Below are 23,104 nucleotides of genomic sequence, written 5' to 3'. Positions count from 1 at the left end.
TTGCCTCTATCCCCATGCATCCTTCCTGTGGGAATCTCAGGGCTGGCTTTTGCCTGCTCGGGAGGAAATGCTACCCACTCCTTCCCCTTTCAGAACCGACCTTCACTAAGCCCTGGCTCGGTTAACACAGCAGTGAGAAAAAGCTCTGCCTCTTCAGCGAGGGTCTCTGTGGGGTCCACTTAACAGGAATGTATTCAGCAGATCAGGAGGTAGTTATCCATGGAGTCTGCCAGCAAACAAAACCCAAAGAAAACACTTTCCAGAGCAAGCAAAAAGCTAAGGAAAACCAGAGAGTAGGTATACTCAGACTGACCTGACCCTTGCAGGGGAGGTGGGTCGACCTCGGGCCTATTCCTCCTGGGGATGGGCCCTCTCATATTCCTTTTCCAAAAACGGTGCGACCAATGATCAATGTTTTAAATGATCAATGTTTTCCGCGCTGGATCTAATTTGGTGGGCTTTTATTGTAGAAATATGCTCCGTGAAAGCATGAGATGCAGACTCTCCGTGGCAGCCCCCCACCCCCACCTCGGCGGCGGCTATAATCACTGTTTCCTCTACTGGTCCCTCAGCCCCTGCTCTTAGAGGAAACTGGGTACTCGAACCCAAGTGGGACACACTGAAACCTTGCATCATTTCTCTATCGGATGGATCCCCGGTGTCAGGGGCGGTAGCAGATGCAGAGGACAGCCATAGGGCCGGAGAGTCCAGTCCGGACAATCAGCTCCTGATTAGTCCCGCGCTCGCGGTGCCTGCTGCCCCTCTGCGAGCAAAGTCAGGAACTCACCAGGCAGGCAAGGCTTCTGCGCCCGGGTGGGTCTTTCCGGGTGGCTTCCTGACCTGACAGGACCCGCTGTAGCGGGTGGAGGGGAACTCGCCTAGGGAGTACTTTTAGGCACTGGGACCAGAACCGCACGCAACCTCCTAACACCCCATATTCTTCAGGTCAGAAAGGGTCTTTGGGCGACTCCGGAGCCCACCCTACTCTGCTCCTGCTGGAGGCTTTCTGCAAGGCCAAGACCAAGCTCCCCGCGGGCCCTGACTCCTCCTGCCCTATACCGGTCGCGTCTTCCAGGGTGCACGGGCGTCGCGCAGCGAGCGATCGTGGGGCAGAGCAGCAAAGGCCGAGTGGCGCAGCTGGCAGCCGATAAAGAGGACGACGAGCGCCACGGACAGCAGCAGGAGGAAGAAGAGCAGCAGGTAGGTGGGCAGGTCGGGCTTGGTGGCCGAGCCGTCCCGCACTCCACGCGCGGTGGCCAGCTCCAGCGGCAAAGCGCCCTCTGCCTTGACCGTGGCTCCGGGGGCCAGCGCGCCACTTCCCGCCGCCTCCGGCCCGCTGGTGGCGTTGAACACGTCGCCGTACATGATTCGCGGGACCCGCCGACTCCGGCAGGACCACCTTACTTCTGATGCTGCAGACCGGCGCTGTTAAGAGCCTCCATGGCTCCCTCCATCCCCTCCCGCCCGGCGGCGCACACCTGCGGGGGATCGGTGCCCCGCGAGCGGCGAGGTCACTGGGACCCCGGGGAGGTCAAGATGCTCAGCCGCGACAGACCCCGGTACCTCGGGAGTTCCCGCTTCTGGCTGTTGCTACCTGGAGAGTCCCTAGTTCCGGGCCGGTTTCGTGGGTTTCCAGCGCTCTTCAGATCGGGTGAGCTCCGGAGCACCCCTGGGCTGCAGCAGCTGCGAAGGCTGCAGGTGAACGCAGCAGCAGTTTGTGGGGCTCTGCTCCGGGCGCGGGTGCTCACGGATCCTCCGCTCTCCCGGGTGCGGTGGCCTTTTGGAGCCGTCCCGCAGCCTCGGGTCGTTGTCCAGACGCCTGGTGTGTAGCAAGCGCTCCCACCGCTGTGCTCCTGCCTGAGCTGGAGACTCAGTGTCTTCTGTCCTGGGCGGGAGGGAGGCGGGGAGGTGGCAGGATTTGCAGCACAGCCCTGAGAGAGGCTGCGAACCAATGACTGAGGATCAGAAGGGACAGGGACAGCGCTGTGACCGCCTGCTTTTTATCACTCACCAAAGAGGATACCGAGGAGGAGAGAGGGAGAAAGGGGAACAGAAACAGGGAAAGACGCTAGGGCTCTGAGGTTCTCATTCCTCCTCCCATCTGCAAAGCCTGGGTGGGATTGAAGGAGCTGGGATTTGAACCTGGCCAACCTGGCAGGGAGTCCATGCTCTTGGCCTCTACAGTGGCCTCTCATGGCAGAGGGGTTCTGGTAACCGCTATTCATGCTTCTAACCACACGTTGACTATAGGGCACGGGCTTCAGGGTTCATGCCTCACACTGTCATAGCGCTGTGGTACCTTTGTGCGCAGTGGGTACCTGAGCACCTTACCTCAGGTGGGAACTGGAACCCGGTAAGGATCTCACAATGGTAAAGGAGTTTCAGACTCCACAGGCTGGGCTTAGTACCTGACTACCTTTTTTGGAGAGGTGAGGGTGTGGGGGTGGGGTGGGAGGACTGATTTATGATCAGCCACGGGCCATCAGGTAGAACATTTAATTAAGGGGGTGAGCAGATTTATTTATTATTTGTTTGTTTGTTTATTTATTGTCAATTTGGCATATGCTAGAGTCCTCTGGGAACCTCAGTGGGGACCCTCAACTGAGAAAATTGCCCATGGGCATGTCGGTGGGGTGCTTTCCTGAACCATGATTTTGTGTGAGGTGTCCCGTGCCATCCTCGAGGAGGTGGTCCTGGGTTGCATGAGAAAGCAGACCATGAGAGTTCCTCTGTGGCTTTTGCTTCCCGTCCTGCTTCCAGGCTGACCTCCCGCCCTGACGTCCCTCAGTGACAGACTGCAACCAGGAAGCAAGCTGAAATAAGCCCTTTCCTTCTCTAAGCTGGTCTTGGTCAGACCCCCTCACACCTGCCTTTCCCTGTTTCTTTTACCCGCTCCGCCCCCCACGCAGATGTAGCCAGTTTGCATAGAACCCCAGTGGCTGGCTGCCCATTGCTCAGACTGAATACTCCTGGGCAAAGTGGCTTGCCGCTCAGTCGTTCACACCGGGCCTGTGGGTACGCAGGCTACCAAGGGAGTTGGTCACTTGTTCAGCAACCCTTGCCTGCTCCGCTCTCCCATAAAGAGGCAAGAAGAGAACATGAACTGGTCGAGGTCTGCTCAGATGGATAGGCCTGGGAAAGGCTGGGTGGCCAGAACACAAGTGAGATTGGGGGTCGGCGGAGATGGGTGGGGGTAGCAAGTCCTTGTTCCATGCAGAAGGCCAACAGCAGCTGCCACACTCCATGCCACACAGGCATGGCTGCCTCTGAAGGCACTGCTCAGCAAAGGCAGACCCAGGGGCTGCAGGTAAGAAGAGCCAGGCACAGGGCCAATGCAGACGGTGGCTCTCAGGTGGCCAAGGGCAGGTGCTACTATGTCCAGTCTCATATTCTAGATCTCTCTCTCTCTCTCTCTCTCTCTCTCTCTCTCTCTCTCTCTCTCTCCCTCTCTCCTCACCCTAGTGCCAGCCTCGTTACCTCACCGATTGTGGGAGAGTTTCTTTACACAACCAGTCAAGTGCATGGCTGTGCCCCCACCCCACCCCCCCACCCCATGAAGCAGTGAGTACCTGAGGAAAACCTAAGATGTCTGCCGAACAAGCCAATGGAAGGTGGAGTTAGCTCGTCCTCTCTCCCCACTGCACACTGGGTTTGGCCACAGACAGTATCACAATAGTGGCCAAGGTGTGCCCGGCCAGAGGCTGTCCTCACAAGCTCCTTCTCAGAGCTGCAGATGCACCCCTGTGCGCGCTCTGACTTGAAATTGTGGCCCCAAGTGCAATGATGAAGACTATGTGAACATGCTCCGAGGGCTTTTGTACTTTCTGGTGGAGCCTTTCTGGGCCAGGAGGGGGCCCTGTTGAGGGCAGGACACAACTCAGTGCTGCCCACACCCACTCTGTTGACAGCCTTGGTCCTGGCAAACAATTCTGTTTAAAGAACACACTCACTCCCATAGGGGCTCTACATTTGGCTACCATTTAGACCAACAACTCACTTTTCAGATGTGAAAGCTGGCTCAGAGGGTGCCAGAACGTATCCCTGTTGGCACAGGACACTATCACATAACCACCGCAGGGCCACAGTGGCAGGGGCAGGAGTCACTTTCTCTGTAGGCCTGACCTATTTCTTACAGCACATGCACGGGAGATGAGATCCTACAGACATGCCAAACCAGAACAGGCCTTACTGGCACCTTAGCCACGCGATGGTCCACACAGGGTAGGGCCTGGATGGAGGTTTAATTCTGGGTCCTTGTGTAGCTTGAATGAAAGGCTTGGCTGGCTTGGTTTAGGGCCTGGCCTGTAATCCCCTCCTGAGCTCTGGATGGGAAGTGGTGAGACCCTTTGCTCACTCAGCTGAGTGCCAGCCTGGCTGGACAAGAGCCCAGGCAGTGGGCTCCCTGCAGCTGTGCGGGCAGCTCAGGTGGGAAGCGGCATCTTGGGCAGGACAATGCTTTGGGGGCTGTCGAGAGGCTTCATAACAAACAGATTTCCCTGCTCTGGAAGCAGGTTGTGTTTCTAGGACATGGCTGTGGAACATGGCTCTGTAAAGGGGGCTTGGTGTGAAGGGAGGGTTCCTGCAGCACCACAGGCTCATGGTGGGGACAAAAGTCATCTCTGATCCTGGGGTCCCTGATGGCACTCACTCCGCCTACCTGGCACTGAAGGAGCTACTGAGACCATGCTGTTGACTTCCCCTGAGTTACCTCTCATAGCAGACTGTTTTCAGTCAGTGCTTTTCACGCCCCCATCCCAAACGGAGCATGGCATGGGCTTCAGGGTTCATCTCCCACAATGCAGCCTGTGATGACACTGCCATCCCTGTGTACCCCAGGCAAGAGGTAGAACCCAGGAAAGGGGTCACTTGTCAAGGTCACACTGATGTGGTGTGAGATAGCCTTCAATGCCACAGTCTGGGGGTGTCCACACAGTCTATAAAGGGGCATGTTGTCAATGCCACAGTCTGGGGGTGTCCACACAGTCTATAAAGGGGCATGTTGTCAATGCCACAGTCTGGGGGTGTCCCCACAGTCTATAAAGGGGCATGTTGTCAATGCCACAGTCTGGGGGTGTCCCCGCAGTCTCTAAAGGGGCATGTTGTCAAGTTGCTTTTTTTTTTGACAAGTTGGAAGGGGTATATGGCCCTTTTGGGAGAGCCCTCTGGTATTGATGGGGAAGCCACAGTTTATTTTCTGAAAGATATTCAGAGCCCTGAGAGGGTTGATCACGTTCCCTGCACATCCCCGGGCAGGAAATTAAACAAGGCTGGTACTGAGTAAACGCAGAGATGAAGTTTACACGGCTTTTTATACAAGCCAGAGCGACCTTCCATTAAGGGAGCTTTGTGTACTCACACATTTAAGTCTTGGGAAAGATTATAAAAGGGGGCTCCGGGGCCGCCTTTGACAGGCAGAGGCCACAGAACTGTGAACTCACAAAGACCTCTCTCCCATTACGTAGTTGTTAAGTGGCATGCGTGCCTTTCCTGGTGCCCGCCTGCAGAGCCCCAAGGGAAGGGAGGTAAGGACACCCTCCTGCTATGTCAGCCATTTGCCGGCTGTTGAGTGGAAACTTGGGAGATGGGGGAGCACTGAGCCCCAGGATTTTGTAAACTTGCTGAACCGGTGTTGTGCTGGGTGAAGCCATTTCTGTGTCTTCTAAATGTTTGGGGGACCATTATGAAACCACTTAGTGCCAGACAGGCTGGGGGCGAAGGTCAGAGATGAAGAGATTTTGCTGAGAGGGAGCGTGGGTGGGCTCAGACCTCCTCTCAGTGCGCTCTGAAGACACCCTTCTTGCAGAACAGTTTTTGTTTGGGAGTAGGGTTTTATACTTATTTTTTTTTTTTAACTGTTCCCGGCCCCAGCATCTAATTCAATCAGAGACACATGGATTGCTGGGACCCAGAGGACACCGAGGAGGTGCTGTCCATTCCTAGAATAGAAAACTCCACCTTCTGTGAGACTCCTCCCTCACATCTGGCTTGTCTGTCCAGTCTCCAAGTCTGTTGCCTGTTCTCATTTGGAAAAATTGCTTCATTTTGGAGTCTAATCTTGGGGTTATTTTTTGTTTATTTCTTAAAATGACCACAACTGGGTCATCACTGGCTACAATTGCCAAGGTTATCTGTAAAAGACCTGCTAATCATTGCGAGGGATGATGGTTTTGTTGTTCTCGGGGCAGCTTTCATGTCGAACTGACTGCATAGTGGCCTTGCTTTTCCCACCTCTTGGTTTCTTTGGGTTATGCTGAGGGAAAACTAGTGGGACCCTGTTAGCAGGGGACCTCTGAGAAGCACATGGACCTCCGAGAAGCACCTATGATGGATGGGACATGAAGATGGAAGAAGCCAGGGTGCAGTCACAGTGCTGGGGTGATTCTGGAAGTGGGGGTGGGGGGAGCGGCTTTAGGAAGAGCTTCAGACTAAAACTCTACCAGCCAGGCCTGTGAGAGGTTCCCAAACAAACGTCCCATTAGAGTCTCTTGTGGGGCAGGATGTAGGATGAAGTGGTAGTTCTGAGCATGCGGATTCAGCGGAAGGTTATTTTTCTTTTGCTATGGGGCTGGGATTGGGCCCGGGGCCGGGGCTGGAGACCCTTTGTGGCGTATTGAATTCTGGGAGGAGAGACAGGTGGCAGGGGTTCATCCTTCCCCAGAAGCCTTCTCTCTCTGCTCTGGCCCTAGCAGGCACTTCCTCCCCTCTGAATCTTCCCAGCCTTGAAGCGAACCATTGCTTTTGCCTATATCTGGGCTGGGGTGAGCGCCCCCTTGTGGTCAGTGTCTCTTCCGTTTTTTGTTTTTCAAGCTAGGGGCTCACTGTAGCCAAGCTGTCCTTGAACCTGTGATATTCTCTTGCCTCCAAAGTGCTGGGAAGTTACAGAGTGAGGCCTCACTGGCTCAGTGCGTCCCTTCTGTGGTCAGTAGTTTCAGGCCCACCCGAATCCCAGGCTTCAGGCCCGTGTTGGGCTGATTATCTCGTCCTCTGTTTTACAGTTCTGCTGGGGTTGCTTCTGCTCAGGCCTAGCCGCTATTGCTAGGAGCAGAGATCACAGAAGCTTCCTGCCTTTGCTCTTCCGAGGTCCATTCTCAGGATGAACGAAGCCTGGAGTTTGCGCATTTTTGGGACCCTCTCTGAGAATAAGACTTCCAGCACTTGGTTTTTCAGTGAGCATTGACTTGGTACAGGAAACAGAATCAAAGTAAATGTTGTTTTAAAAATCTGACCAAGGCTCCAAGTGTGGAAAGAAAACCAAACTTGCCAATGTAGCTTTAAAGCCTGCGGTAGTTTGAATGAAAATTGCCCCCATAGGCTCACATGGGCACTATTAGGAGGTGTGTTCTTGTTGGAGTAGGTATGGCTTTGTTGGAAGAAATATGTCCCCTGGGTTTTGAGGTTTTAAACACTCAAACTAGGCCAGTGGCTCAGTCCCTCTTTCTGTTCCCTGATGATATAGTTGCAGAACTCTCAGCTACCTCTCGGCACCATGTCTGCCTGTGTGCCACCATGCTTCCTGCCATGATGATAATGGACTGAACCTCTGAACTATAGCCCCCATTTAAATATTTTTCTTGGTGAGAGTTCCTTTGGTCATAGTGTCTTTTCACAGCAATAGAAACTCTAAGACTCCACAGGAAAGACCTGCAGGGACAGTTCTTTAGTCTGCGTAGCCAACCTTATGAGAGGTACTGGGATGGCCCCTGTGACCTACAGTCAGCCCACCCTGTAGCTGGGGTAGCATCAGCTGGAAAGACACTTGGCCTGTTTGACGGGAGACTGAGGGACTCACTACCAGTCCATACCACACTTGGGCCAGCTGTTGCTCCAGGCCATGGGAGGAAAGGCTGGAGCTTTGGGCTACCAGTTCTCCTCAGAAATCAGTCCTGGTGAGGCAGAGACAGGGGCCTCTTTGCCTCCTACCACTCCCAGAAGACAAGGCCAAACCTCCAAGCCCTGGCTTTTAGACAAAGCTCTTCAGTGGGAGCCCCTGGTAGCTGGCCTGGCTTACACAGAGCTGACTCTATGGATACCAGTCTGGAATTACTTGGTCAGCCTCTGACAGTATCCACTTTTGACATCAGCCCCTCCCCATTCATCGAACATAGAGTTGGCAAAAAGAGCCCCATTTGCAGGAGGGTATTTACTTCAGATTTGAAACTCTGGCTTTCCCAGCAAGTTGCTTTGTCTCCCTGTAAAACTACAGCCAGCCCTCCCTGTCTGCATGGGCAGGTTCAACTGGCTGTGGGTAGAAAATATTCAGCAAAACAGAATGCTCTTTTTGTGTTGAGTAAGTTTGGCTTTTTTTTTTCTTTTCTGTTGTCGCTTTGTGAACAGTGTAGGATAATAGCTAGTTAGAAAGCATTGACATTGAATTAGGATTATAAATAAACCACAGGATAGTGTGCTGTAAATTACATGCAAACAATGTTTCATTTTATACAAGGACTTGGGTATTCAAGAATGTGGGTATCTGAGACATCTTGGAGCTTGTCCCCCTGGGTGACTAGATGAAGATTTGTTCTCTTCTGTTTCACAAGTCTCTCCCTGTGGCCAGTGACCCTCTGCTCCTGCCAACCATTTCCTGTCACCTTAGTCTGCAAAGGGCAGGTTTTACTTCTTTCCTTTTTTTTTTTTTTTTCTTCACCTCTGCCATGAGGACAGTACTGTCCTTTCCCAAGGAGAAGCTTCAGGTTATAGTGGGCTGCTCTTGGGACTGTGGCTATGGGTAGGAGCAGAAACGCACCCCCACCCCTGACCAAGGCAACTATGCAGGAGACCTGAGGTATGCTTTTCCTGTTAGCCTTGGCAGGGAAGGAGAGAGGGACACACAGGCCCATGGCCTGACTCGTGATGAAGTGTGGAAATGTTCTGAGTGAGAAGCTGTCCTTTAAGTGGCATTTCAAATCTAAATCTGAAGCTCCGTCAGCAGTGCCATTTTGTGATGAGGGCATCTTGTCCTCTCAGCTCCCTGTGAGGACATTCCGGCATCTCCATCCTGGGACCTCTTCCCTGGGAGTTATCTTTGGTTCCCTGTATCCCTGCTCAGTTGGGGAAAGAGCTTCTCCCACTCCTGTCCAGAGAAGGATGGGTAGCCTTGTCTGGGGCATGGAAGATGTGAGTTTCGTCACCCAGTCAGAGAGAGGGCTGCTTCTTGGAAAAAGCCTTTCAGATCACACCCCCTTGTAGATGGTACCGAGTTCCAGTAGGGAGCTGTGGTACCCAAGCAGATACTCAGGCAAGTGAAGGGCATTCAAGACATGCCAGCCAAGCCATCATCCAGCCAGAGTCTCTTGTTCCTGATCACCCACTCTGGCGAGAACAGCAGTGTTCTGCAGGTCCTCAGAGCAACCCAAAGGGCCGGGGCAGCATTCATCAGCTTGGTCTCACTATCTCCTTCTGGGACCTCTTCTGATTCACATCAGAATCATTTGTGCTTTCAAACGCTAATGGTCTCTGTCTTAGTTTGCTTTCTGTGGCTGTGATTAACACTGACCCGAACGAAACAGGAAAGGGTTTATTTGGCTTATGGATCGTGATTCATTGAGGGAAGCTAAAATAGGGACTGAAGCAGAGACCTGGGGGTGGGGTGGGGGTGGGGGTTCTTGCTTACTGGCTGGCTCTCCATGGCTTGCTCAGCCTGCTTTATTAAATAGCTCAGGCCAACCTGCCAGGGTGTGGCACCACCCAGAGTGCTCTGAGCCTGCCCAATCATTACTCAAGAAAATGCCCCAAAGACAAGCTCACAGGCAGATCTTACGGAGGTGGTTCCTTAGTTGAGGTTCCGTCTTTCCAGGTAACTCTGATTTGTGTTAAATGGATAAAAACTACCCTGCTCAGTCCCAGTCCTCAATATACAAACCTAGTATTTGGAGCTATAGACGTGATGGTGTGTGTGTGTGTGTGTGTGTGTGTGTGTGTGTGTGTGTGTGTGTGTGTTAAGGATGCAGGGCATGTGCATTTGCTGACATCCAAGATTCTTCCAAAAAGCAGTCAAATTGCTCAACAGCAACTGCTGGAGGGAAGGTGCAACATTGTAACACTCAGACAGAGAAGGTAAAATGTTACCTTTTGTGTTTCAATTGTCTAGAGGAGGTTCACAGCCCCACAGCAAGGGAGGGTGGGGCTGTAGCCAGCAGCCCTTCTCTTTAGTGTCTGGCTTCAACTCCATCTCTTTGCAGATTACTTTGTATTGTGCACACACTGCTTGTGGGATAGCAAAAATCCCTGAAGTTTGAAACTATTCCCCAGGTCTCAGGGAGGGTACATAGAAGATAGAGTTGGTTTGGAGGTATAGGGACCTTACATATTGGTTGATCTGTGAGGAGATTGGAAGTTCTTTGCCTTAGAATGGAGAACAGAAACCCAGAGAGTGTGATGACTCTAGATTGGGGGTAGGGGGTGGGGGGATGTGGAAGGGATGGGGAGAGAGGGAGAGTATGTTTCCTAGACAGATCTGTAAGGGTGCAGAAGTCCTCAGAATGTGCCTGGCACCTCTTCCAGCCCCACCCTCCAGGTGTGAGGCGTTGGGATAATTCCATATATTTATTTACCAGAATATGCAGAGGCTTTCGTTGCGGCCTCTAGCTCTGGAGTGGTTGGAGAGAAATGGAAAAGTGGCCAGCAGTGTTTTGAGCTATGTCCCTGTGGGGCTCATGTAGCAGTGGCTTGAAGGAGTGACCTCCAGGAAGCATGTGGATGGAGGTACACACGGAGGGGTTTGTGAGTAGGAAGTCCTCTGCCTAGTGCATCGGACCCCTGACTGGTGTAGCACAGGGTGGTGGGGGTGGACACTCTAAGCTGGGCTGAAATGTACGCTCCTCAGAAATGGAGTAGGGACTGGGGCTTCTGCCAGAGATCAGCTACTAGAATGAAGAGAACCTTACATCTCGTAGTCAATTGTCTCACGGATTAAGATTTATATAATATGCAAAGACAACCATGAGCAAATACTTCCAAAAACTACCTCGGAGTGAGTAGATTCAGAGAGATTTCCTTTTTTCTTTGAGGACTAGGGATTTTGGAAATCTCTCCAGTGCCTGTGGTTTGCTTTATTTGATGAAAATAATATTTTAAGGAAACAGCACACACTCGAGCAGCTAAAGCGATTTGCTTTGCCACTCCCCTCCTGCCTCTGAGGTCCCCATTCCTTAATTGCCCCATCTGTGCCTTTTCCTCCTGCCCCTGCCAACACGAAGAAGGCAAAGGCTGGCATGGGCTGGGGGCTGCAGGAAAGAGTCTGCTGGTGGTGCCAGAGACAGTTGAACGTGAAGAACAACAGCCCTTTACCCTCTGCACCTACTGAGAGCACAGAGGTGGTGGAACCTTGTCATTTAGTGTTGGGGAGAAGTTCTCTCTCATCTAGCCATTAAGAAGGTTGATGAGAGAGCTCTGAGAGGGTGCGAGCTTTTCACACCTAGCCACACTACCAAATAGCCTCTCTCTGGTCCCTGAGGAGCCTTTGCTCAGAGCTATCCTTGCCAATGGAGAAGGCAACGGAAGAGCCCACCATCAACCCCAGGCCCACTTGGAAAGGGGGTAAAATGAGGCAGAAACAGCAGGGTTGCTTTAAGGAATTCCCACCATGGAGGCCAGAGATGAAAACGGAGTGGGGACTGGGCAGGGGGAGGGGCACAGTGGGCTGGAGGGAGAAACAGGCTGGTTATTAAAGAGTGAGTTACCTGCTCTAATTATGAATGCTTTTAACGACACAGCTCTCTCGATGCAGTTGTGGCTGTACTTCAGTCCCACAGAGGAGGAGAGACAGCAGGTAAGTCTCCAGTCTGAGGAACCAGCCCCCACCTCTCTTCCCTATTAGCTGTGGTGGGGAGAGGTGTAGACCCCACCCCACCCAGCCTGCCACCTCAGTAGCAGTGATGAAGGCCCTGCCTCTTCCAGCTGGTAGGTGCCAGGACACCTTGGAAGTTTTGTTGTTCTCTCCTGGTGGGTTGTCTGTCATGATTTTGTAGCCCTGATATCCTGGCTTGGAACTGCTTGAACTGTGAGCCGAAATAAACCTTTCTTAAAATCAGAGCATCATGGAGCCTCCGTCCCCATGTCCTACGAGATAAATGACTTTTCTTCCACTCCTGGCAAGGGGAGAGAAAATACATACATAGTTACTCCAGCCACACATCTGTGACCATGGCCCCTTTCCTATGATACTAGCGATATCCTGGGTATTGGGGTGAAGGGTGACGGGCCAAGCCATTGGGCCTAGCTCTTCTTTCTGTTTCCAGTGCTTCATCCGTCTTTCCTGCATGCTCACTTCCTAAACTTACACTGGTCTGCAGAGAGCACTGGGCCACGATGCTGGTCCAGTCCCTTCCTCCCCATCCTCCTCTCGGGCAACCTCATAACCATGGCATCTAATGAACTTTCATTTTATAAGTAGTCCCACTCAAAGGGACACTTGCCCTACTAAAGCTCCTTTTCTGGAACAGGGACAACAAATCGTGCCCTGCCTACTCTATTGGGCTGTTGTTTAGATCAAATGAGATAAGTGATCGGAAAGTCCTCGGCCACAGTGGGCTGGACATCTAGGAAGGTGTCATTTTGTCTCTTGGATTTCACATTAGCTGGCATATAACAATGGTCGAGATGATTCTCTGATTTTAAGAAAGGTTTATTTTGGCTCACGGTTCAAGCAGCTCCAGTCCACGAGTTTGCATTTCAGGGAGTGTGTCAAGGCAGTTGGTCATGGTGGGGGCATGTGGTAGAGAAAACCATGTATAGGCTGAGTTAGGAGGCAGAAGAGAAAGAGGCAGCAGCTAAGGTCCCACAAGGACATACCACAATTACCTAAGGACCTCACACTAGGACTAAGGACCTCCAGGTCCTACCACCCCTGATAGTACCTCTGGGGGACACTCAGTAAACTACAGCAAACAGCAATTCTTGTTTCCTTGGGCCCTGTCAACAAGGCCTCAGCTCTTGTAAACATCCCTGGTTGTTATTACCGTCTCCAGGCTTGCTCCTCTCACACTAGTGAGACAGAGCAGGAGTCCGTTCTTTCACACAGTGCATGTGAGAAGAAGTGAGCTGCATGTACCAGCCTGTTCAGCAAAGTGTGTGTCCTCCTGTCTGATAGTCAAAGATGCTTGCTGTGTGTGTGTGTGTGTGTGTGTGTGTGTGTGTGCGCGCGCGCGCGTGTGTGTGTTTGGAAGCCCTGACTACAGTTTCAGTAGCACCTGCTGAAGTGATCTTGTTGGATAATGTTGGCAGAGGCAGCTAAGGTCCATCATTATTTGTGGATTTAGTTTTGAGATTGCTTTTCTACAGAGAAACAGCATGGAGACTGAGGATACAGCCCACTGCTTATACTTATATTAAAAATAATTTATTTTATACCAGTGGTTCTTTGCCCAGCAAGCAGGAGACCCTGATTCCCTTCTGTACTGCTGAGAAAAGGTTCCTAGACCATCCTTCAGCCTCCTTGTTTTAATTATCTGTTACTGGGTCCCATCTACCAGAAACAAGAGCTCTTAGATCAACAAACCCTACAGATGTATTTATTACATGTATGTATTGTACCTGTAGGAGTTTATGTGTACCATGTATGTACAGGTACCCTTGGAGGTCAGAGAACGGTGAGTTCCCCGGAAGTGGAGTTTTAAGTGTTAATAAGCCCGCTGATATGAGTGCTGGAAACTGAACTCGGGCTCTCTGAAAGAACTGTATGTTCTGTTAACCACTGATGCATCTCTCCAGGCCCAATTTTTCAGGATTCTGTGATTAGCAAAGCTCAGCTGGGTGGTTCATCTATTCTCTGTAGCTGAATCACTTGTGGGGCTGTTTTCCCCTAGGGGGACCAGTTAGTCTGGGAAGTGGGAGAAGCCTCCAGTCCTCTGAATTTTCTATGTCGTCGTCCTTCTCAATGAAGTATGTGAACTTATTTACAACATGGCGTTATGTCTTCTGGAAGGCAGGCCCCAGTGACCATGGACTCATCAATTTATTGTTTAGGCTATATTTGCTATATTTGCAGGTCACATGGCTAGGCCAGGGATGCATGCGCAATAGGACTTGTGGGATTTGAGAAATGAAAGGCATGCTCCAGCCAGAAATGCAATAGTTCAGCCAGTACAGCCATTCTCCTCTTTGCAGAGGCACCATCCACACTTCGTAGAACAGATAAAACGGCAGCCACGGGAGGCGCTAGAGTTCACGACAGTTGAGTTTCCGCCCCAGTACTAACGCCCACTCCTCACTCCCCGGATAGGACGAATCCGAGGTCACACAAACTCAGGCGCCAGTTTTGTGCCGGTGCTCTTTGTGCCCCTGGCCTGGGCGCTCACACTCTGTGTAGTGCTTCCTCTTGCTCATTGGTTTTGACCTTCAATGAGATGAATGAAGACGATGCTCAGCGCCTATTCTGATCTTTCTCCGGCTGCCCGTGGGCCACTGCTGGCCTCTGCCATGAGATGGACCTGTGTGGAAACACTTGTGCTGCCTGCCTCCCTCCTCTCCTCCTCCCTCCTGGCTTCTGCTGGGGCTCAGCAGTCACACATTCACCCCCAATTACCCATCCTTGTCTCTGCTGTGGTGGAGCAGCGTGGTGTCAGTTACACACCATGGGCTTGGATCTACTTCTTTGTAGAGCTGACCTGTGGTTAGCTGAGCACAGTAGCTCCATGCATAATGACGACACTTAGTGTTGTGCTGGATTGAGAAATGTTCCTGATAGGCTCATATATTAGAACACTCGATGCCCTTGAGGCGCTCTGGGGAGGTAATGGAAGCTTTAGGAGACCCTTGCAGGTTCCTAGCCAGAGCCACTTCCTGTTCGTTGGACCGACCTGCCAGCTTCCGGTTCCTTGCTGTTAGGCCACACCTTTCCTGTGTCATGGACACTAGCCCTCTGGAACTAGAAGCTAAAACAAATACGTCCTTAAGTAGTTTTGATCATGCTGTCACAGCAACAAAAACTTGTTTCACTCGGTATTCTCAGATGCCTGTGCTCTGCTCCTGTTTCCCTGGAAGTGCGCACCCCTCCCCTGCATACCACCTCCCCACCCCCCCACCCCCCCACCCCTGCACCTTTGTTTCACCTCAGCACAAGTCCCCTGGATCGCCTCCATTTGGGCAGGAGGCAGACTGTGTGGTAGGCATTTGTGAGCCGCGCTGAGAACCCATGCTCAGTGGCTGGAAGCTCCATCCTTTCCTCCCTCTCTCTGCAGCCTCAGTACAAGTTAGGTCACGCGGCTCTATGCTGTGCTCAGAGACAGACCAGCTCAGGCATCCCAGGACATCAAATTCAACTGCATCCCAGGAGGAGAATTACCAGGAGATGTATGGCCTTTTTCTAAAGCACAGAATATCCATGCTATTCATAGACGGTGATGCGAAGTGTGTGCAAGTGAGTCTGAGGAACCAGTACCACTCTGATAGAATGTCCATCTTCAGCAAGGCTCCCAGGCTTGGGAACAGCTAATTTAGCTCTACAGATAGGGGAAGGCGTTAAGGGATCCACTTTGCTAGTGCCTTTCTGTGACTGATTGGTACAGAGATGAAACCCTGGGGCTCTGTTCTCTGTGATCATTAAAGTGATCCATGGAGCCACTTCCTGTGCTCACTCAGGTCTGGGCATATGAAAAATGGTGAGTCAGAGGGATGGTGGCTGGAATTCTGCTCCCTATGGTCTATGCACGTGGAGAGCCACAGATGTCCCTGGAATCCAATATTCACTTGTATTTATGTAACTCCAATAATCGACTCCACCAGCCTGCACTTAAAGCGAGGCCACACAGGTCCTATTTATAGCAACAGCATCACCAGCCAGAAATTGATCACCCACAGAGTGTCTCCTGGTTATTTCTAGAATACCTGAGGACTGACCCCACAAATAAGGGTGAGAATGTAGTCACCGTGCAGGGAACATTTCCGACCTTCCTGCTTGGTCGCCTCCATTTCCAGCTCCCTTCACAGGGGCCAGAGGCAGAGGCCTGCACAGGGCAGGGCAACTCTTCTCCTGAATTTTGAAGGGCCCCCACATACCTGGGCCACAGAGCAGCCCTGCCAGGCCCCATGCCTTATAAACGCTCCTTGAGTGCTCTCCTCGGCTCTCCTTGTCTGCTCACAATCCGCAAGCCCTCAAGAGAAAGAGTGCGTGTAAACAGCTTCTGGCCTTCACATCTCTAGCTTGAGACATAACCCAGGGAATTGGGGGCCCCGGAAGGTGGGGAGTTAGGATGTTAACTTCTGTGTTCAACCAGACTCCGAGGAGATAACTGTCGGGAGCCCACTGCAAGCTGAACAAAAGTGGCATGTGTTTGGCCATGTGTCACCAGAAAAGAAGAACTGTACGAAGAGGGTGGCAGAGATGGGCTTCACCCAGGGACCCATTGCACTGCACCCTCCCCACTCCCTTCTTCTGTCCCTTCCCTTCTCCTTTCCATAGCACTCTTCCCTCAAGTTCATGTGTGGGCAGCCCCTCTCCACATTCCCAGAGAGCTTGATGCACAGTCTCCTGTCCAGCCCCGCTGGCTGTGTGGTCACAGAGATGTGTGAAACTCAAGGCAAAACTACAAATTGCCCTGCTTTGGCCAGCTATTGGTAGTGGAAGGGGCTGTGTCTTTGGTTGACTGCACTGGAGTCAGGCACTGGCATCTGTGGGCTGAGGTGAGAACAGCTCACTGTCTGTGGAAAGCATTCTCAAGGTTTGCTTTCCCCTTGATTTCTGCACCTGCCACATGTCTGCCTGATTCCTGCATGGAAATGACATGGCTTGAAAATGACGTATTTCGCCTATTCCCTGCTTTTCAAGAGAAGGTAGAAGCTACTGACAACACAAGCTGGTGGCCCAGCAGGTGCTTCTGTATGTCAATGGCCCCAAACAACACATGGGCCTTTGGCCTGTCAATGTGGCCTGCGCCACACCCATGGGCTGTGTTTGCCACACCTCTTTCTGATTCAGACACATCGAGGACCTGAGATCAACACGTTTAAATTTACTTTCTTAAGAGAACATCAAAGAGCTGGAGGAGGCCTGTACTGAGAATTTTTTTTTTTTAAAACACAACCCAGTTACATTATGTGAATATGTTTTGTTTTAATCCCAAGTGTTGGATAAGAGGCAGCTTCACAGCAGGTGATTATGATTTGCCTCGTGCACTAGCTGGGATGTGATTTTTGCCAGATGCAGATAGTTTAATTCTGTGGGCTTTGGAGAGGGTATAAATGGGAGACCCTGAGAGGCCCTCAAAAGGAGGCTGCTGCTCCCTCTGAGGCTCCTGGTTGCTGCTGCTGCTGCTGCTGCTGCAGTTTGTCAAGTGTTCATGAGCAAAGAGACAAGAAGTTGGAGACATCCTTTGAAGATTGGACTTGCCCCCAAGGAACTCAACACCCCCAATCAGCAGGAAGAAGCCTAAAGAGCCCCCCCCCCCTTTCCTCTAACCTTTCTCTCCAACCTAGCATTAAGGGAATGGAAAGGACTGGGGTGGAGTAAAGGTTGGAAGGGAGATGGAGGAATAAGAACCCAGTAAAGTCACTAAACAAATGTGCCAACAGACGCCCTTTCCTCTTCCTCCTCATTCCATTCAGGTGCAGGGTGAAAGCTTGGTGCCTGCAGGGAAGACTAAGCTGTTTCTGGCTGCTTCCAGTGGGCAGAGCTGGTCCAGCCAAGGCCTTGATCTCTAAGACACCAGAACATCCCTCTTCCAGCTGAACCTCCCTACCTGTAGCCTCTCTGTGCTCTTCTGTGGCCTCCAACCCCAAGCCCAGAGATAGCCCATCATCTTCTCCCTCAGGCTCCTGTTCTCTAAAGACTCAAGCCCTCAGAAACCCCACCTTTAGTTTTCCTATTTCTTGTGTCATCCCTTTTCTAACGCAAAGGAAGAGGATCTCCTAGGTGCTTGCTAGGGAAAGAGGGGGACAGCAGTCAGAGGGGTGGTTGGTGTTCCCATGGTATAGTCAAGCCTCTGGGGCTCTTTACTGGCATTGGTGAGGGTGGGTTAGTTTCAGGATCTTGCTGAGTGGGGAGCCAGCTGGAAGCCATTCCACTGAGTGCTGGGACAGAGTAAGTTGCTCTCTCTCTCTCAGACTCTCTTTCTCTCCCTCTTCCCCTCCCACTCTCCCTTTCTCTCTCCCTCTCCCCTTCTCTCCAGTACTTTCTCCCTGCAGGGGTGAAGAGTGCAGCCTAACAAGTAAACAAGAACTGAAGGCACCTGGCCACAGGGCTAGATCAGAACTCCTTCCATGCCTCTGTGTGCCAACCCCAACTCACTGCAAGCCACAGAGCATCAATGTCCCCTCAGAGGAGTGACACTCCAAGAAGCTACTTGCTTTCAGGGTGTCACAGCCTTCCCTGGTCTGCCACCTCCATGTGAGGAACTTCCCCTGGAGTCAGACCTGACAGAGACCTCACTGGGAGAGGAGGCAATCTTCTCCAGGCAGAGGAGTGCTGCCTTCTCAAGTGTGAATGTTCGCTTGTCAGCAGCAGCCCCAGAGCTAATTGGGGGGTTTTGTCTGGGAAGTGTCAGCAGGACTTGTTGAGTCCTATTAGAAGCCATCTGAAAGTGACAAATGACCGAAGACCTCCATGCTTGATCTCTGCCTACCTCAGAGGCTTGATCAGGAGCCTCCCCACGGGCAGGGATAGCGCTGTGCTGTGGAAGAGAGCAGGGCCACCCTCCAGATTAGGGGGAATGGGGCCACATAGCTCAGCTACAGCCGGACAAGAATACAGCTGAGGTGGCTTGCATTTTCTGCAAGCCCGCTGGTACTGTCTACAGGAACTTTAGAAATCCAGGCCTGGGAGGGCTTCACTAGCTGCCCACTCATTGCCCCTGGTCCAATATGAAATCCTGCCCCCTCCTGGATCCTTCCTTTTGGGCAGTAGCAACTGACACTGGATGCACACATTAAAGTTACACGAGACAGCATGACAAGTGGGCAGAGCTGCTGGATCAGACGAGCTTCAGGAACTGGCTCTTGTCCCTCTACACTCAATTCTTTCTTCACTGTCCTGCCTACTGTCCCCACGAACTGCTTTCCTTGTCCACACTGGCTAATTCCGTGAGGGTCAAGGTACGGGAGGGTAACAACATGGAGGGTCACGTCACAGGGCAGATGAGGGAGCTTGCCGCTGAGCTCCAGGCTGGTTGAGTTCTGTCAGGCTTCAGTTGCAGGCTCTCCACTTGAGACCCTACACGCCCACCCGGGCATACTCGGCCTCCACCCACCCCGCCCCGCCCCTGCCTCCTCCCCCTCCTTTCTCTCACCCATCTGGCACCCACTCCTGGATGGCCCTGAAGGCCTAATGAATGGTGCCAGTCTCCGTTCCAGTTTTAATTATGCAGCGGGGCTTGTTTTCCTTTCTCTCTCTGAGGAGCAGATCTGAAGCTTAGGATTTTTAGGAAAAGGGTGTCACACAGTTTGAAAACAGGGCTGTCAAGCGCCTCTGGCGGAAGCAGTTGGGGATTGGAATGCTGCGCTCGGCTCGCAGTGTTTATCAGCAGTCTGAGGAAGATAAGTGGGGGATCCGAGAGGAAATCTTGCAGAAACATTGGTAATTTGTCTTCTCTGGTCAGATTGTTTGCTCTTCCTTCCAAGCATGTACTCCTCTCTTCAGAGGCCAGGCCGGAACAGGGGACTGCTGGGTCCTAGCCCGAGACAGGAAAACCCTGCTGCAGGCATTCGTTCATCTTGCGCAGGCTTGGGAGCTTGGAGGATGGCAGGAAAAAGGGAAGGCATTCTCTCTAGGGACCGGCACACAGCCTCAAAGGCACCTGTAGACTTGACAGTTCCAGTTTTTCTTTTTATTTATTTTTATGTGTTTGAGTGTTTTGCCTGCATGTATGTTGGTATACCATTTGAGGCCAGAGGAGGACGATAGAGCCTCTGGACTGGAGTTATGAGCTGCCATGTGGGTGGTGGGAATTGAATGCAGGTCTTCTGGAAGATCAGCCAGTGCTTTTAAGCACTAAGCCATCTCTCCAGCCACAGAGGTTCTTTGAAATACACCTACAATCCCTCCAGTGATCCCAGGCTAACAACAGGAGTCTGTATTTGTGAAGTGCCTTGTTCATATACCCAAGGTGCCCATGGGTACAGAGTTTGCATCTTGTTCAAGCCCTGGGTTTTTGTGGTACAGGTAGGGCTAAGAAGACCCAGATATGCAATATTCATGGCCACATCTTGTCTAGCTGCCTAGCTCAGCATCCAGGGGCTCATCAAATGTTGACTTTCTTTGCTGTTCAAAATGGGGCCGATGTGCTGTTCGAAATAGCCTGTATTAGCAACATGCAGGGATTCACCATCTGTTAGTGACAGACACAGACACCAGTCACATCTAGTATCTCACGTCTATTATCATGTCACCCCATCTTCTTGCAGCAGAGTTAAAACAGCTTTTGCAACTGGATATCTTGAAATGCAAGTCTGATGTCTCTGCATATATGCATGCACACTCCTGGACTCCCAGGGGAACACATGCAAAGGCACCGTGAGTTGAAACTACTCTAAGACAAAATGCATTTATTGAACCTATTCTACAGAACTGTAGTATGGGCTAGCCCGTGCTCAGAAGTCTTAATGTGGGATAGAGTAGGCCAGATATACCCTACAACAACAGGATGGTTCACTGGGTACTTGTATCCAAAAATATTTGCCACCAAGTCCTCTGTAGAGTGTTGCCTGTTGGTACATATAATGTCTGCCTAGGAACAGCTGCCAGATGATGCCTTGAGATGATGCCATACTGTGTGTTAATGCCCAGCAGAATCCAAATGAAGAGTATGGTTCCTATGACTACAGCTTTGATGCCTCTGTAAAGGTGAAACTCATCTATCACATGGGTTACCATCTATCCATATGTGCACACACACATATGTGTGGGGATATGTATGTGCATATACACCCATTCTTTTCTTCCTTCTCTTCCAGGGTATCTTCCAGGTATCTGAATTTGGAACCCTGACCCTCCTTCCAGGGTTGCTGTGAAGACTCGGAGAACTGACTCGTGGGAAATCCTGAGCACAGCACACAGTAGGTACTCAGTCACAAACTGATCAGCACCACCAGCTGTTTCCCGGGACCAGTGGACTCTCCTTCAATCCCAGGGCACCATCTCTGACCCACTGTGAGGCACATTGTTTGGGGCTGGGCGCCATCTGGTGGTAGCTCTTCCCTCTCAGGTCCCTTCAGGTGTGAGGCTCCATCCCTGGCACCCTTGCCCTCTCCCCTTTACACCCAACTGGGCAGGGATGCTCCAGGGGGAGTTGGAGGGAATCAAACCTGCCACTTCAGTGCTTCCTTCACTTCCTGCCTGACCTTGGAGGGGCTGGGGTCAGGGCTGGAAGCAGCAAGTGGGGCTGGGCAGTGAGGTGGAGCCTGGAGACTTCCCGGGACCATAGTTGTGGTTTGGTCTTGTCCTCCCAGAAAGCCCTGACCAGGAGGGTTTCCAAAGCCAGGCCCCCCAGTCAGAGATGGCCCAACAGCACATCCACACAGACCCCCAGGCTCTTATGAGGTAATTTTATTTCTTCTCATTTTAGGTAAAAATAGTAAATACAAGATAATCTTAATAAAGGTAAAAATACATTATTTGGATTTTGTTGTTCTCTAAACAATGACAACTTTTCTCTACAGTACGATTTTTGATTGAGTGTTTTTAAACTTTTTTTATATAAACAAATAGAACTATTTAGCTATTAGGCTATCTGGGTTCTCGTCTGGCACTTAAGAGTAGGTCACAGGTCACCTCCCGGTTCTGGTTGTGTGTGTGTATGTGTGTGTGTATGTGTTGGGGAGGAGTAAGAAGGAACTCGGGTGCAGAGGGCTGATTTCCCAGGACACAGTTGTTGTCCTGAGTCGAGTGGGAGGGCACACATGTGTATCCAAGATGGCCTTTTCCTGCTTTGGCCACAGAGGCTGGACAGGAGGTCTTGTGTGTGTCTGATGGCACTTCTTTCCTCCTTGGAGTAGCTTGTCTCTCCAAACAGCCCAGTTTCACAATCCTGGATCCAGGCGGTTCCTGGGCTATAAGTATCAGTCACATGGCCATGACAGAGCCAGTGGTTCCCCTGTATCCCAGGGAAGTGGAACGGAACCCCCTCCCCAACAGGGCTGAGACTGGGACACCTGGTCCGGCTTTGGAATGCTGTTAGAAGTCACGAGTGCCCTCAGGCCACTAAATGTCCTTGCCCTTGTTCACCCTCAGGTGGTCTTTGTTCAGATTCTTCCCAAACTTCTCACTGAGCTGTTGGATCAGGTCTGCCAGCTCTCCTGTAGCTTGAGACTTCTCCTCCAGGAGCTCATAGCGAAGGCTTGAGATGTCTTGCTTGATTTCTTTGAGTTCACCTGCAAAGACAGAAGAGGGCTTGCTGGGGTTGTGTGTATAACAGGAAGGAGCTTCTGTGCTGTGGGTGCAGGCCCAGCCCTGGGGTGGATGAGCTAGGGGAGGGTGTTGGGAGTCCCGAAGATTTTTGTGTGTTCACAGATGTCTGGGTAGGAGTGTCACCCAGCCTGTTTCCCATACACACAGCCCCTCCTCCCATTCCTGGAAAGCCTCCCTCTTGGCTTGGAGAGGAGGAAGTCAGGGCTGTGAGTTTTCAGGCACCTGTTTCACACACTGCAGGCTCAATGTTGGCCTCAGAACCAGCACACGGAGATGTCAAGAGTAAGCCAGATGCTCGTTAATTGGGACGTCCATTTCATGATGCTCTGCTTGGTTCTGTGAATGTGTGCTGAGGGGAGAAACCCCAAGCACCAGAGAACAGGGCTGTGCACATGGATGCAGCCCCAGGGCTGGCCAGCTGCGGGCTGCAGCTTCCCTTAGTTCTTAGAAGCAGCCTGACCGCCCTAATGTGAGCCTCCCTGATGCCTGCAGCTGCCTCCTCCTCTAATAGGGTACCACCAGTCACTTTCATTTTCTGTTTCCATAGTGACCCACGTGGTTAGAAGCCTGATGGGTCTGGGCCTGTGGGAATCTCTTTATTAAGCACAGAGGGGAGTAGAAAGGTTCTTTTCTCATACGTTAGACACCAGACTTACTTCTGGCAGGGGTCCACTGCTTGTGGGTATATTATTCCCATCTCTTACGCAGGTGTACTTTAATAGAAATCTTATATACACACAATTATACCCCTTGTTTTTATTAGGGTGCTTC

General features: G+C 51.6%; 2 protein-coding genes across 5 annotated transcripts in view; both read right to left on the bottom strand.

Annotated features, from left to right (window-relative positions):
- Positions 1-439: 439 nt before the first annotated feature.
- Positions 440-1,909, bottom strand: Smim32 (small integral membrane protein 32). Its single transcript, XM_076938928.1, has one exon. It carries the CDS (start codon positions 1,363-1,365, stop codon positions 1,054-1,056), a length of 312 nt encoding a protein of 103 aa, XP_076795043.1. The 5' UTR covers positions 1,366-1,909; the 3' UTR covers positions 440-1,053.
- Positions 1,910-21,440: 19,531 nt separating this feature from the next.
- Positions 21,441-23,104, bottom strand: part of Trpc7 (transient receptor potential cation channel subfamily C member 7) — a 118,720-nt gene continuing 117,056 nt past the window's right edge. For 2 of the 4 annotated variants that reach the window (XM_076938925.1, XM_034511109.2), the window contains exon 12: positions 21,441-22,296. In XM_076938925.1, coding sequence (XP_076795040.1) covers positions 22,127-22,296 — 170 coding nt within the window. In that variant the 3' untranslated portion in view covers positions 21,441-22,126. The remainder of the gene's footprint in view (positions 22,297-23,104) is intronic. The other 2 variants (XM_076938926.1, XM_076938927.1) reach the window with 2 other exon arrangements.

Source organism: Arvicanthis niloticus, chromosome 8 (assembly GCF_011762505.2).
Source record: "Arvicanthis niloticus isolate mArvNil1 chromosome 8, mArvNil1.pat.X, whole genome shotgun sequence".
NCBI lineage: Eukaryota > Metazoa > Chordata > Mammalia > Rodentia > Muridae > Arvicanthis > Arvicanthis niloticus.
The sequence above is the reverse complement of the archived record's forward strand: the minus strand, read 5'-3'. Positions and strand labels throughout refer to the sequence as shown.